Here is a 16056-nt window from a genome sequence, read left to right on the forward strand (position 1 = left end):
AAGGTAGTGATAAGAATCCAATGTTACATCACCTTCCCTTCATTGGCTGGATTTTTCTATTTGAACAGTTGGTAAGAATTTTGGAAATCAATAAACTGGATGTAAACAGAGACTCTGGGGATGCCTGGGTGGCCCACTTGGGTAAGAGCCCAACTCTTGGTTTTGGCTCAGGTCATGATCTCATGGTTTGTGAGTTCAAGCCCTGCATCAGGCTCTGCGCTGACAACTCGGAGCCTGCTTGGGATTCTCTCTCTCTCTCTCTCTCTCTCTCTCTCTCTGCCCCTCCCCTGCTCACACACTTTCTCTCAAAATAAATAAACTTAAAAAAAAATGTTTTAAAAGCAGAGACTCTTGAATCAAACAGGCCTGGATCCAAATCCAGGCATATTACCTATCAGTTGTTAAACCTTAACCAAGTTAGCCAACTAAGGTTAGTTAGACCTTAGTCTCCTCCTTCATAAAATGGAAATAACTCCCTGGGTTGGTCTACTGCCAGTCGGAAGAGCACTGTAAAGCCCTTGGTGCATGTTAGTCATTATTAATTACACTCCACTTCATAACTACAAAATCAGTCAGAGGATGTGGCCTCCTTGGTCTCCGCAGACTGCAGCCCAACAGAATGAGACCTCCATGGCCAGAGCCCGCCCCTCATTCACTCCTGCCTGGATCAGATCCAATCGCTGACCTAGAACATCTAGGAGGCTGGGAACAGCTAGAAGGCTGGGAACACTTCTCACTTCTAAGTTATAGTCCTTCAAACTACATGGGAAAAAACATAGCAAGTTCAAGTATCGTAACTAATCCACAAGCTCAAGAAACGTGCCTTAAACACTTTTTTCTTTGACTACAATAGCAAAATGGACAATTTTCTCATGGATCAAGTTTATATACAGATTATGTGTATATTTATATCTGTATAAATGTATTTATCCATGACCATGCTGTCTATATGGGGGGATGTATTACAAATACCAAATGAAAATACATATATATCTATAGTATATCTACTAGCTTGGTCCCTGACACGTGGTGGAAAGCACCCAAAAGAGATGGGTGCTATAAATAATAGTTCCCTTTTCCTTGGATTGAGAGGAAAGATTGGTGCCAAATGGTGAGGCACCTGACTGAGCTGGAGACACAGAGTAAAACTAGAAAATAATGATTAAAAGCTTCCAAACTAATCCTGACATTCCAATTTGTGACATTACTCACAAAGGAAGCGCCATTTATCTCTGCCATCCTTGAGCATTCCTTTCTGAATTCCTCTCCTCTTTTCCTAGAAGCCTACAACCTAACGCTCTCTTAAATCTGTCAGCCCTTTCAGGTAGCAGGTACCTCCTTCCTCCCAGACGGGATCAAAACGCCCATCTTCCAGGGTTCACTGCCAGGAGATCAGGGGAAAGCAGGAATTCAAGGTGTGAATGAGGCTGGATCCTCCCAGGAAAGGTTTGCAAGATAAAGGGGATTTTCAAATGTCTACCTTGGGGCAGGCCGGGGCAGAAGGGTGGGAGGCACAGAACCCAGCTGGTGATGTGGGAATCCTCTCCTTCAAGGTCTCCCCAAGTCCCTCAGCTTTCCAGGGTTATACACATGGACTCAAACAACTTGGGAGCCCTCTGCCATCCTCACACTGCTCCCCCAGTATGAGGAGTATGCTTTAGGACTTCCCTGCCACCCCCCCCCCGGCCCCCCGCCCCATATGAAACACAACCAAACTCACTGCCTGGACAGCCAGTAGGAGTCCAGTTGTTTGTAGTCACTAAACAGGAATCACAGATCTCAGAATACAGTGGGTTTCCAGAAGAAGGAAGTTCCCACTGGGGTTCCCAAAGCAGAGCAAACTGCTGTGACAAAAACTCCCGATGAAAGTTCAGGTGCTCTGGACTGTTTACAGTCCTGTAAGAGATCTCCCACTTTGTTGTTCTTGAAAATTCGGTTATCCCAGGCTTGGACCGAGTTTAGGATAGGATATAAGTAAAAAACAAATAAATAAAATTAAATTAAATTAAACTAAATTAAATTAAATTAAAAAAATGGCTCCGTCAGGTTGTTAAACTCTAAGCTGAAAGGAAGTCTGACTGTAAAGGAAGTTGACCAGAAGGACGGGAGAATTGCTGAAAACCTAAAACATGTCTAATTAGGTTTGGTCTTCTGTAGTATAGTGGATACACTGTGGTCTGCTGTCTAGTTTAAAGCCATGGGTGTTAGGAAATACAGCCCTTGCTGTGATGAGGGATCTCAACTGGCTTAAACACTCTGTTTCTAGATTATGCTCATTCCCTGTTCTAAAAACACCATTCACAGCCCATCCTCTCTTGAGGAATAGCAGGCAAAGAGAAAATTTGACAAATCTGAAAACCTAAAGTTTAGAGTCTAAAATTTTACAGAACCTAAAATTTAAAAGTTCATCTGCTTCCACTGTGGTGTCCGTGTATCAAGCAATCACTCCAGTTTGAAGCCCACTAGCTTGCCCACCCGCCACGGAGGACTGAGGGCAAAGGTCAAATCCTGCTCCTGGAGGTAGCACTTAGCAGGTAAAAGGAGGTTCTTGAACTGAATTCAGGGTCTTTGGAACACCACTAGTGGTGACTAAAAAAGTTTGCGCATGCAATGTCTCAAATCTGAAAGTTACGTTTTCTCTCAGTTTAGTTTATCAAGGTCAGTTGATAGGCCCTTCTGGACCAACTAATTTCCTCCACCTTCACCCTATCTAAATTCTCCAGAGAAGTCTTTAGAAAGGCATCCTGATTAACTAGTATAATACAGTGAAGGATCAATCACGAGAGGTAAAAACAGGCTCAACAAATAAAGTTCTAGCATGTGACAAACCCACAGATTGCCAGCCTATAGGTTTGTTCCCAAGATTTGCAACACCGGGAACCACGTCTCAATTCCTGCATCAATTCTGCTTTTGAAATGGCAGCTAAGACGCCACAAGGTAACCTGAAACTTAACTTTCTATTAAATAATTGGAGTTTTGACTGGCCTGGGCCAAGGCAGAGCCAGCTTTAAACAGTCTCACATACAACAAGCAGTCCTATTAGAAAAAGGGACTCTTACCTGCAGTGACAAGAGGGTGGCCTGTTAGGTAACATTTGTTTGGGGAGCCAGATTCTAAAATCAAGATGATTCAAGGATTTAAATTTTTTTTGTTGTTTTTTTTTTTAATGTGTATTTATTTTTGACAGAGACAGAGACAGAATGCGAGGGGGTTAGGGGCAGAGAGAGAGGGAGACACAGAAGCAGAAGCAGGCTCCAGGCTCTGAGCTGTCAGCACAGAGCCCGACGCGGGGCTCGAACTCACGAGCTGTGAGATCATGACCTGAGCCAAAGTCAGACGCTCAACCGACTGAGCCACCCAGGCGCCCCAAAGGATTTAAGTTTTAAATGAATGGGAACCACTTTCTCATTTGGCAGCAAATACTTCTCTTCCTGTTTCCTGGGTCAGATTTAATAGATAGTGAGCTGACATACGTGTGGGTTTACAGCAATTTAGAACACTTCATTTGCATAATGATTGCAATAATAACACGCAAGAGTTAAGAATACAGATTTCTTTCCCAAAATGACTGCTGCAAACCATTAAGTATATCACCTTTTAACTTTCCTTATTTTGATCTGGTTTTAATACTTCATGAGGCCAAAATCTTGCCAATGCAACTACTTGCCAAGCGGAAAATGGATTAATTTATAAAGATTCCTGGTACCAAAGCCAAAAGAGTAGGTGCTCAATAACTGCTTCCTGAATGAATGAAAAAAGTTACACACTTAATGTTACTGACATTTACTTTTTCCACCAATCTGAACGGGAGAGCAACTACTCCTACAGTAGAAAAAAGGAAGGCAGCCACAGCTAACATTAAAAATCAGGGAAATATCCTGATTTAAACAAGGCAGTTAATCCTAATAGCTCCAAATAACCATTACAAAAAAGACTTGTTACAGTTGCTCTGGCTGTTAAACCCATGACTCCCTTCACGTTTATTGAAGTTTGATGGATTCTCTCTTTAAGAGAGTAGCCCTCCTAAATTAAAAATAAGACTGGCGATTTTTTCAATAATGCATAAAATGCTTGTGTTTGTTTGTTTTTTCTATTAAGCAGACAGATTGAATATCCCTTCTCCCTTCCCACACTAAGCACCTGAATGAAAGCTGGTTTCCCAGTGCTAACAACATCTGACTTCTCAAAGGCAAGGTCAGGAACAACTGCATGTGCCCCACAGACAGGCTGCTCTCCTTTTCCGCTGGGACACTATAAGGTGTGACTGGCTCCTAGTGAAGTCAATGAAACAGACACGGGGGATGTGCACCACCAGCTCCAGACTCTTTCCACTACTCGATTTCCTACTTGCAGAATTCCTGAAAAGTATTTCTAGAAGTAATATGGGTTAAAGTCAAACACGTGCAACTGAAGACACCTTTGTCACAAGCTCACAAAGGTGCCTGAGTATGTCTTTTAGGGAGCTAATGCTCACATCTTTGGTACTGGAGAGAGGCACACTCTATAAAAGCTTTAGCAACAAAACTATGACATTTAGAATCTAAACCTTACTATGTTGTGTGCAAATAAAAAAGACTAAAGTTACAAATCTCTATCATCTATCTAAGCAGAGGAACTGTTCTCTGAGGCAGGAAGAATGCTGTATTTTCATGTAAAGAGAACAGCTACGAAAATGTAGGAGGGGCTGTGCTAAACCAAGCCTTTTAAAATGTACCATGTGATCTCCATGAGCACTAAGAAGCCGCACCAGTAAGTGGATCATCTTAGATCACAACAGCTATGCAGGAGGAGGGGAGATGGAAACTACCCTTTGCTTTTACCACAGCCATTCCAGGGAATTAGAGTGAACTTCTTAAAGCAACCATCACAACCGCTACCATAACCCCTCCCCACCCCACAAAACCAACAAAAATCAGGAACTTCACGTGAGTAAAAATCACAAATTCCATGATTGTTAATCCTTGGATGCATTCATTTTTCAATGACCCACTTATGAACACTCTCAAGAAGTAAAAAGAGTAAATGCATTTAAAGTTCTAGGCTCTTGGTTTGTTGAGAAACTTGCAACGTTAGAAGAGAATCAAAGCATCGGGGTGTGAGTATTCTCAAGAAGTCTAGAATAAGATGGTCAACGGTGGAGTTCTTGCAATACCACTTGAGGAGTCTGGCCAATATTAAGGTTAGATAGCCTGTGTTCATAATTAAGTAATAGTGACTGAAGCTGAAGGCATGCATTTCCTGAAGATTAATGACCTAACAGCATTTCCTGAAGATTAATGACCAGCCAAGAGGAGGTGACTGCCTAAAGCAGTGCCTTGGGCCACTAACCCCAGCCGGTCATTAATCCCCAGGAAATGCCCTGGACCTCAAGGTTACAGTGATTTTAATAAATACAAGAGGAAAAAGTTTAATATCAGCTTTCTACAGAAACTCAACATTTGCATCATTCTTAGAATGCTCAGACCGCATAAGGTGACTTCTACAGGAATCACTAGAGTTCCCTTAAACTTCTTAATCCTGGTTAAAAACTTACTTTAACATAAGTGAAAAGCAGGCGTGTTAATACGTGAACAACTTTTTGTAGTGTTTTAACTACAAGGAACTCAGCTATAATAATGTTTTGCATAATAACAATCAGCCAACATATGGACACTCAAATCTATTTTTAATTGTAATCTATATTTACGTGACAGTAACTCAAGAAAAATAAATGAATCAGTATTCAGATTTATAGAACTGATTTATCTCACTCAGTTAAAACAAGACTGTCACAGAGCAACTGCATTCCTTAGACCAAAACAAAACCGACCGGAACAACTCCCTCCTCCCATCTTTTGAATCTTAACTCGATTCTATAGGACACTGATGTCAAGAAACTAGCAGACTGACGCCAGGAGGCAAACTGTTTCATTATTATTCCAAGCAGATATATACTTTAATATTAAACTTTCTCAGGCTTTTCACTCCTCAATTAATCAGGTGCCACTCTAAACCAGGACATTTTAAGGGTCTTACTTTATCAGAAGAATGTGAACATTTATTTTTGCTCTTAAAGAAAAAGCAAACCCAGATTCTCCAAAGAAGAATTCTCCTCTCCGCCCTTACAACTCCATAAAACCACCTCCTGGTCTGTCGGAAATGTACCACGCACATAGAAGTACAGAAAGACACATAGCCGGCAGGTCTTGTGTATTTTAGAGAACTTTGCTGTTTATATTAAATTCATTCGCAGCCCCTTTCTCTGTTGGCCTTGATGATTAGCTGGTAAACCTCTGAAAGGGTCAGATTGTCCAGAACTGGAATTTCCACTTTGGAAAAAGCACAGAGGTACCTGACATCTGTTTCTTGAAGGGCCTGCACTACACCTCCAGACTTACAGTCGAAATTCCTACTTCTGCATGATGCCAGGGAGGTCAGAGTTGTAAAACCTCCAGTGGCTACTCCTGCCTGCAGAATAGAGCACGGTCCCCAAAGACCTCTCGTTTCTGGCTCCCAGAGAAGAGTATTCCAAAGATGAGTACAATTTTAGTAATAGGAATATATTCCTCTAGGAAAAATAATAATAAGCATCCGTTCAAGTCCTCAATCTCAACCTAGAATTTGGTACTGCTGAGAATTAACTAATATTAATACTGAAACAGTTCCCTAATCCTTGATGAGGACTCTGAAGTCCAGAGAGGTAAACTGATTTGCCCAAAGGGCTCAGCTTCTGGGCTACAACTTCTTAACTTTGGATGTCCTTGCCACACTACTGCGCAGTTTGTCTTAATTAAATATCTATATTCTTAAGTGTTACCTGCCCCCTAGATAGTGAGCCCCATGGGGCTAGGGAGAGGCAGTGAAGTTTGTTGCCTAGGTGCTACCCACTACCGGGCAGGGAGCCTGGCTGGTAGTGCTGATCCCCCTTCCTTCTATTAACAAGTGACTTTATTTTATGGAAAGCGCACCCCAAACATCACTTTACATTCAGCTACCTATTACAGTATAAACTGGCACTGGATTACCAATCTCTCCACTCCCCGCCCACTTACAGGAAGTGGGCTTGGCACGTTTTCTTTTTTCTTTTTTATAACCGTTTTTGTTTTAATCTTTGTAAGCTATGGCGAATATGCAAGAGTATTTTAATGGTTACTTTACTCAAATATATTTTAAGTAATTGCTTCCTTTATATGCGCGGTATTCCTACACCGTGCCTTATTAAACTCATGCATTCAATGGAGAGTCAGGCTGCCTCCAACCCTTTTGTTCTGAGAACTTTGAAGTTTTAGCCTTACAGCTCAGCACTAAATGTTAGGGACCTTGGCTTCTCAACATCTTTTAAGGTTAGGCATAAACTTTCCTGAAAAGCACAAGAGTTAAGCTCCTAAGGGTGAAATCAAACCAAATCAAATCTGATTCAGTATATTTAGTACTTTTTAAAACTCCTCCCCGCCCGGACCCAGACCTGCGTTAGCAGGAGTTAGTCCAGAAATGGTACCAAAGAAACATTTCATGCATAGAGTTTGGTTTGGTTACCTGGGTGGGGGAAACAATAGCAGGTGAAACTACTGTGGGAGAATTGGTGCTTCTGTGCCCATTGGCTTCTGGAAGAAGAGGCAGGGGGTCGTGTTTCACGGAAACCACCACCACCGCATCCACAGGCTCCGAGGGGCGAATACAAAGTCTTTTGGGGGAAGAGGGGCCGCAGATATCCCCAGACCCGAACACCGACTCGTACAGAGCGCGCTTGGGCGCAGCCTCAGATTTCACGTCGGGCCCGACCTGGCTGTCTTTGGGGAGGATATAGGTGTTCCCCAGCGAGGGCGGCTGGGGGCGGTGGTGGTGGGAGGGATGGGTGGGGGGGTGGTGGGAGTGGTGGCGAGCCGCCCCGTTTAGAGCCTCCGCGTAGCAGCCCTGCGGGGCGGGCGAGCCCAGTTTGGTGCCGATGCCCGCGATGCTGTTGAGCGTGGCGATGGAGACGGCGCCGATGCAGTGGTTGGTGTAGGTCTTGGAGAGCTTGGCCGCCTTCGAGAGCATCTGCATCCTGGTGCCCAGCAAGTTCTTGCCGATGGCTTTGTTCTCGTACCAGGTCACATCGCCCTCGCTGCAGTGGTCCCGGGGCCGCTGGAAGAACGCCTTGCAGAGGGGGTTGCGCTTCGACAGGTACTTGACGAAGCTGGCGTAGGGGCAGAACTCGGTGCCCGTCTCGTACATGCGGGGCAAGTTCTCCTCGTCGCTGCTCTCGGCACGCTTCTTGCTCCACGACGACGAGCGCGACTTATGGTAAGGCCCGAGGGACTTAAAGTAGACGAACTTGCGGCCGTCCTCATCCATAGCCAGCCCAAAGGAGTCCTCCTCCAGCTCCCGCTGGTTCTCGCGGCCGCGCGTGCAGAAGTACATGCAAGTCTCGAACCAGACCTTGTTGAGCAGCCCGAAGGGCGTGTTGGTGCTGAAGACGCTGGAGGTGTAGAGCTTGCGCAGGTCGGCACGCGTGATGGCTTGCTTCTGCACCACGGGCCCGGCGCCCTGCTCCTCGAGCTTGCGGATGACCGCAGCCAGCGTCAGGTTGGCGCTGCGCAGCTCGGGGTCCTTGGTGAGGTCGAGCGTGCGGCAGTACGGGGGCTCGTTGAGGTAGCGGTTGAGGGAGCTGCGGATGCTGATGAGCGACGACTTGCTGTAGAGCTGGCCGCTCTTGGAGCGGGCCTCGGCGTAGAAGGAGCGCAGCACGCGGCACAGCGCCCCCTTGTCCATGGTCTCGAAGTCCGGGCTCTGCGCCTTCTCGCTCAGGTACTCCCGGAAGATGCGCACGGCGTAGCGGGTGGCCAGCCGGGTGTTCTCGCTCAGCCGGGCCCGCTCGGGGCGCTGCAGCACGTCGGGGTCCAGCTCGGCGCTGTCCCCGGGCGGCCCGCCGCGGGCCCGGGGCGCCAGCAGTCGCGGCGGCGCCTCGGGCTCCAGCGCGGCGCTCTGGTCCATATTGATCATATGGACCGGCTCGGGCTCTAACTCCTCCCCGGCCGAGTCCTCGGGCTCCAGGGGCTCGTCCCAGTCCAGCCCCATCTCTTCCTCCTCCTCTTCCTCCTCCTCGTCCTCCTCCAGCCCCCCACCTCCGTCCTCCTCCTCCTCGTCCCCCGTTATCTGCACCTCTTGGATCTCGTCGTCCTCCTCCTCTTCCTCCTCCTCTTCGCCCGCGCTGCAGTAGTGCGGGCGGCCGTGGCGGCGGCCGCGGCCCCCAGCACCGCGCTCGCCCTCGCCCCGCTCCCCATTGTTCTCGGCGGCGGCGGCGGCGGCGCTGGCGCTGCCGCCCGCGCTGGTGTTACAGTCCCCGCTGCCAGGCATTCTCGCCATATTGCCGTCTCTCTGCCAGTCCTCGGGCAGGGCGCATGCGCTATATTGGACCGCAGCGCTGAGAGCTTTTGTGTTTAATGACCTTCAGCTACCGGGAGGCAAAGCCGGGCTCTTAAAGGAGCCGCGCTCCAATTGTCAGTTCGGAGCGCTACTCCGGAGGGGCAGCGGCGCGCAGGGGATGGAGGGGAGGGGAGGCGGGGGTAAGTTAAGCAGGGAGAGGGTAAGGACGGAGGCTGACTGGACCCTCTTCCTCCCCCACCCCTCTCCCCACTCCTAAGAAAACTTTAACGGGGGGGGGGGGGTGAAGAAAGGGGAGGGAGAGCTGTCGGTGGGGGTGAAACACTCCCAACTTACCCTCTGGCGGAGTGGCGCGCGGGCCCGGGCGGGAGAGAGGGAGGGCCGGCGGGAGGGCGGGGCGGTCTCGCTTCTCTAAGTAATGCCCGAGGAGCAGTGCCCCTTCCACTGCCCCCTCATTGCCCCCCGGAGCCGGGGGTTCGGGGAGGCGGCAGAGCCGGGCTGGCCGCGGGTGCTGCTCGGAGAAGCCGGGTCTGGGGCCGCCCGGAGCGGAGCAGGCAGGTTAATGAGCAGGGTGGAGGAGGCACGGCGAGGCCCCGCACCCTCTCTGCGCCGGCGGCCAGGGCGCAGCGGGCGAGGCTTGGGAGCGGGATGGGGCTGGCGGCGGCGGCTCCCCCACCTACTTGCTGGCGGCGAGGCGCGGGGGCCTGGGGCCAGCCGCACGGCTCCCAGCTCCCTTTCCGACTCTTGCAAAGGAGCGAAACACGCCCCACGTCAGCCTCATCCCTTTCGACTTTTCCAACGGCCTCTTTTAAGCTGTCATTAAAGACCCGGGGCGCTCCCCGTAGGTCTAGGGCAAGTCTGCGCCGGTCCCGCCAGCCTGGGGAAGGAGCAAGAAAGAAAGACTGGGAGGGGCGGGTAGGAGGGGAGACTCGGGGAGAGGCGCTCCGGACCCCAGGGACCCCTCCCCGCACGCTTAGGCCGCCGCCCTCCGGGCCTCGGAGCACACTGACACAACTCCCTCTGGCGAGGCGCTCCACCTGGTTGGAGCTAGAGCAATGCCGATCCCTAAGGCCCGTCGGCGGGCGGGCGGAAAAAGTGAACTTGGGTCTCGGCCGCCCCCGCCGCCGCCACAATTCCGGCAATTTGGATCCCGAGCGCGCTCTTGTTCCAAGTTTGCCAACCGCCATTCTTTCGCCCTCCGGGCTGCGCTGCCTCCGGCGCACGGGGGCGGATACCTCCGAAACTGGAAAGGCGGCCAAAGAGCTCGCCGGGTCCCGCTTTCCCATAGGAGACACTGTCCCACTTCCAGCCGAACGCCCGCCCCCGGCGCGCCCAGACTCCGGGCGCGTCCTAGCGTCCCCGCCTCCCTCTCTCCCGGCCCAGGGGCAGCGCCCCCAGAGCTGCGGGAGACCTCGGTTGTTTTCTTTGGCGGCACAACCCCTTCCATGTCGAGCTCGCACGGCATCCTAATTTTCTCCTCCTCGGGCAGCCCAAGTGTCCCCTGGCGCTCCGCCAGCTCCAAGTCCCGGGGGCTAAGGGGAACCAACGGAGACGAGTCCCAGCAGCGCGACCCCAGGGCGCGCAGACCCTGCTGTGAGGCAGCCTCTCTGTCCCCTCCAAGGCGTCCTCGAATTTGCCCTCGAGACCGAATTCTAGGCACTAGGGCTGTAGACTTGTCAATTGCCGGTTCCCCCCTCCCGGACTCCCCCGTCTTGCTTTCTGGGCAGCTTATAACTTTACGCATCAATAGAAACCCATCCGTCAACTTGTAATTTAAAAAAAAAAGAAGGGAGGGGCACTAGGTCTCTGGGCCGCGTGGGCGTCTAAGTGGGAATTGACTCTCTTCTCCAGCAATCTGTGTTCGCCCTCCGCGTGTTTCCTCGACCCTGTACGCGGCAGAGCTTTGGGGAAATTGCGTCAGGTGTGAACAAGCTGGGGCTAGTCCGTGCCTCCCGGGCCCCCTCCCGTTCCTCGGGCAAACAGACACACGACACACGCTCTCATGCGTCCTGTTGTCCGCAGAGAACCGTCGGGGGAGGTGAGGAGTTCGGTGGTTGCACTCTTCGGGAATCATCCCCGAGGTGCTGCCGGCTTTGTCAAAAATGCTCAACGTCCCCGGAAATGTGTAGGAAGGCGTTTGTTTGTTTCCCAGAGCTCAGGGCACTAGGCAGCTAAGTTAGTTGCACGCGCGACCCGCGCACACACCAGTCGCACTGCGCTACTTCCGGACGGCTGGCCCTTTGTCCCGGGATGCTCCCAGTTTTCCGGCCGCCCGAACAATCGGTTAGGGAATTTCAGCAGTGTTGAAACCTCAGGTGGGCGCCCAGCAAGTTACCTACCAGGGGCTGCTCTCCCGTGGCCCTCACGGCGAGCGCAGTGCGCCGAGGGGCTGAGCTGGGGACCCTGGCCCACGTTCCAGACCCGGTGCAGAGCACTTTTGCAGTCGAGCTCCCCTTCACCCCCCCACCCCCCACCTCCGCCAGCTCCCCTCCCTGTTGGGCGAGCTGCTTTGAATTGCTCGCAGTTTGCCGGAGGCGGTGTGCTGGGTTGGACGCTCCGGGAAACAAAGCAACCAAAAACAGCTCCCAGTTGACGTCAACTTATTTCCAGAAAAGAAAATAGTTTTGTGCTCCCAGGACAAAATACCCCCCAGGGCAGGTCTCTACCGGCAAAAGCCAGAGGGGAGAGGGCGATGGTGGGCAGTAGCAGAACCAAAAAACCCCAAGTGCAAATAAATTTTTAACGGACTTAGCAAAGCAACAGTTTCAGATGCTGCTTGAAGGGTTTGCAAACAACGGGCAGGACCCTCGCAGACCTTAGGTGTGAAAAACACACCTTGGAAAGTATGCCTTGGCCTGATTTTCTGGCAACTGTGAATCTGCTTCGTGGCACCAGCTCCTGAAAACCTACCAAAATTCTTTGCCCATTAATGATTCTTCATCAAATATTGGGAAAGACCTCTTCAGGTTAGAATCTACAGTATTTTTTTAGGAAGAACATCCAGAAAAACCCTTCTCAACCGCCACCAAAAACAAACAAACAAACAAGTTGCTTAATTTTTAAAACCCAGTAACACAAAACTACAGTTGAGTTTATAAAGGAGTTCAACTCCAGGTTTAGTAAATGATTCCTTAAAAACATCCTGTGGCACCATCCATTCATTCAGTACCAAACTGAGAGAATCAAAAAGGCTTTGTTATTATTCTGGTAAAGAGGCAACAGGGTCTGTCTTCTGCCTATCAGCCCAGTTGGGATTCCTCTACTTAGATTCTGCCTTATCATAAAATCCATTGAAGTCACCCACCAATTGTAACTGGATAGCTCCTTTATAAGGATGATTTCTTTATTTCTTGTGCAGAATGCATAGCTTCTTTATATCAAATTATCCCAGTATTGTATGAAACATTTATTGCAATTATTTCACTGTCAGAATTCATTACTCTAAAAGCTATGGTAAGATGTTTCTATCTTCGCCAAGGTACTCCACATTTTCTATCTCTTTCATAATCATTAAAAAGTACCGTCTATGTATTTGTGCTGCTCCATTTCTTAGATTACTTGCAAGTGGTGACATTATTTTGGAAGGAAAAACTCCAAATGTCTCCCCCTCATTTTACAACCCACTACTCCCATTTCATGGTCACACTTGATGAAAGGTTATATACCATATAGACACACATTCTGCTCTTCCTCCTTTTTGCTTCCGACCTACTGAGCTGCATCTATTATATCACTGGTGTAGTTGCTTTTTATCTGCCTGTTTCCTCTGCTACACTGATATACCTTTGTAGTTTAGGCTGGAGCCTGGGCCATGGTGAGCACCCCAGTCAATGAATGAAGATCTCCATTTAGTTAAGTCTATATTTATTTATTTTTATTTCTTTCTTAAAATGTTTCTCTTTTTTAAAAAATGTTTATTTATTTCTGAGAGAGAGAGAGAGAGCAAGGCAGACAGAGGATCCAAAGCAGGCTCCACATTGACAGCAGAGAGCCTGACGCGGGACTTGAACCCACAAGCCATGAAGATCACAACCTGAGCTGAAACCAAGAGTGTGATGCTTAAATGACTGAGCCACCCAGATGCCCCTAGTTAAATCCATATTTAGCAAGAAACTTCTTGGTAAAAAATCTTAAAATATCATGGATCTGAATTTCTACATTAAAAATCAGGACGAGGGGCGCCTGGGTGGCTCAGTCAGTTGAGTGTCTGAACGGCTCAGGTCATAATCTCACGGTTCGTGGCTTCAAACCCCGTGTCGGGCTCTGTGCTGACAGCTCAGAGCCTGGAGCCTGCTTCCGATTCTGTGTCTCCCTCTCTCTCTGCCCCTCCCTCGCTCATGCTCTGTCTCTGTCTGCCTCTCAAAAATAAAGAAACATAATAAAATTTTTTTTTTTTTTTCAAAAAAATCAGGACGAAACAGCAACTGCAAGGAAACATTATTATTTGCAACTTAAAATATATGTGAAGACTGCTCTGGTTTAATGTTTTCCTGCCATAATTTACCCTCTGGTACAAACATACTGTAGGAAGTTATTGCAGAAGTAGAGTGAGGAATGGAGGTATCCATGTATTAAAAGAGGTGGATTGGGAGGATTTAAATTGATAAAATTCAAGAAGTTTTGTGGGCTCTTGGGGGCAGAGACCAGAAAAAGCATTTAGTTCATTACTCTCAAGCCATGCTTTCTTGATTTGATTACTTAACAATTCATAAAATACTGTGGAGTTTAAATAGTAATTCAAATTGAAGCCATTCTGATATATCCTTGTTTCAAAATTTCACTGTTAATTTCTGTTGAATTCACTTGAAAATCATCTTGAGCAATATGTTTTGAACTCAAATGAAACAAGGACCCGTGTACTCTAACTCTACAAAGTGGAAGAAAAGAAAAATAACTCCACAAGAGCACAGAAACTATGTCTTATTTCTTCCTGCATCTCTGGTTCATTTTCAATACAGTTCCTTAGCATATTTTAGCAGAGTGGTTGGCGCATAGTAGACATTCAGTAAACACACAAATATTTATACGTGGGGAGAAAGCTAACCTCAACAAAAGGTTGTGGTGCGGAGTGGTTAAAACTTCATCTTTGAAACAGGACTGCATGGGTTTGAATCCTAGTTTGGCCTTCCCAGTTGCCTTCAAATTTTTTTTTACTATTTTTGAAGATTCTACCTCTTTTACATAATCTCTACACCCAACGTGGAGCTCGGACCTACAACCAACCCTGAGATCAGGAGTCGCATGTTCTACCCACTGAGCCAGCCAGGTGCCCCATCTAGTTGCCTTTTTAAAAAATATGTTGGTTCTTTCATTATTTTATGATCTGGATTGTAGTTAATAGCCCCTACTGCATAGGATTATTGCCAAGAATTAAATGAGTTAAAATGAGTGAAGTACATAATACAGTGTCTGGAACACTAGTAAGTGTTCAACTGTTAGCTCCTATTTGTTAAGGCTGTATCTTCCAGGTTTGAGTGTAAAAAAGGAAAGCAAGGCCAGAAGGGCTCACAAAGGTTAAGCCACTTGCCCAATGTCTCCCAGACCTCTATAGGGCACGAAAGCTTGGCTTTGTAGCTCACACCTTAGTCACTTGACCACATACAGCCTCTAGGAACCAAAGAATGAAAGAAAAAAAAGTCTTCAGAGGAACAGTTTCGTACCATTAAAATACTCCTGTGTGTCATTTGATTTGGGAATCAAATTTTGCAAAGCCAGAAGAGTACTGAAGCGGAGTCCTAAGCTTGGATTGTGAGCAGAGCAGACATGCCCTAGGAAACATCTTTGTCACTTGGTACCTAAAACGCTAGCACTATTTTCCTGGGCTTTTAGAGGTAGCAACCCATCTGGGTCTTAGAAGAAATGACAGTCAAGAATTTTAGAGGCAGAAGGAATGCCCACAAACCCAACCAGACTAGAATGAGGTGTTTTCTCTTGAAACCCTGGGCTGTTCTGCATAAATCTCCTGGGGACAGGAGGGTACTACCTATTTTTATCTTTGATGCTTTGTCAAAAAACAGGTCAGAGTGAACTTAACACAGTGATTGACAGGAGTAGAATTTTTAGTTTCTAAGTGCTGCCTGGTAACTGTAATTCTTGATCTTTCTACCTAATAATCACCTCCAGTCCCTAGGCTGTTTTTAAAACAAGTAATATATGTGGAGAATGTAGTTTTCCATAAGTAAATTGTGGTTTTTGTGGAGCTTAAAAGTTTGCTCTTTGTTATAACAATGTGATGATGAAACTTCACCTGATTAATAGAGAAATCAAATGTAAAGCCTGTCAAAGTTAAACGTAAAATTAATGATAGTTGTTTTTTGTCTTCTAGTCATATCTCCTTAAAGGATATGTGGGAGGGGCGCCTGGGAGGCTCAGTCAGTTGACTTCGAATCAGGTCATGATCTCATGGTCCGTGAGTTCAAGCCCCAAGTCAGGCTCTGTGCTGACAGCTCAGAGCCTAGAGCCTGCTTCAGATTCTGTGTCTCCCTCTCTCTCTCCCCCTCCCCTGCTCATGCTCTGTCTCTGTCTCTCAAAACTAAATAAACATTAAAAACAATTTTTTAAAGAAAAAATAAAGGATATTTGTGATTAAAGTGGAAGTTAAAGTCCTCTTATTAATAAAATATATTTCTGTGCCATTGCAATACTAATTAAGGTGGAAAGGGAGATAAAGGTGCATGTTATTATCATGTCACAAATACATATATTTTAAATAA

General features: G+C 47.6%; 1 protein-coding gene across 4 annotated transcripts in view; it reads right to left on the reverse strand.

Annotated features, from left to right (window-relative positions):
• The window catches only part of KCTD1 (potassium channel tetramerization domain containing 1), a 187684-nt gene that overhangs the window by 82342 nt on the left and 89286 nt on the right, over positions 1 to 16056 (reverse strand). The window contains exon 1 of one of the 4 annotated variants that reach the window (XM_086682660.1): positions 9680 to 9889. The exons of 1 other annotated variant lie outside the window; for it this stretch is intronic. Coding sequence is in view for 2 of the 3 variants with exons in the window: in XM_025931277.2 (XP_025787062.2) it covers positions 7517 to 9325 (1809 nt within the window). In the remaining variant the exon portion in view is untranslated. Of the gene's footprint in view, positions 1 to 7516; positions 9647 to 9679; positions 9890 to 16056 lie in introns of those variants that run through there. 2 more of the 4 variants (XM_025931277.2, XM_086682657.1) reach the window with 2 other exon arrangements.

This window comes from Puma concolor, chromosome D3 (assembly GCF_028749965.1).
Source record: "Puma concolor isolate L17-30 chromosome D3, mPumCon1.1.hap2, whole genome shotgun sequence".
In the NCBI taxonomy this organism is placed as follows: Eukaryota; Metazoa; Chordata; class Mammalia; order Carnivora; family Felidae; genus Puma; species Puma concolor.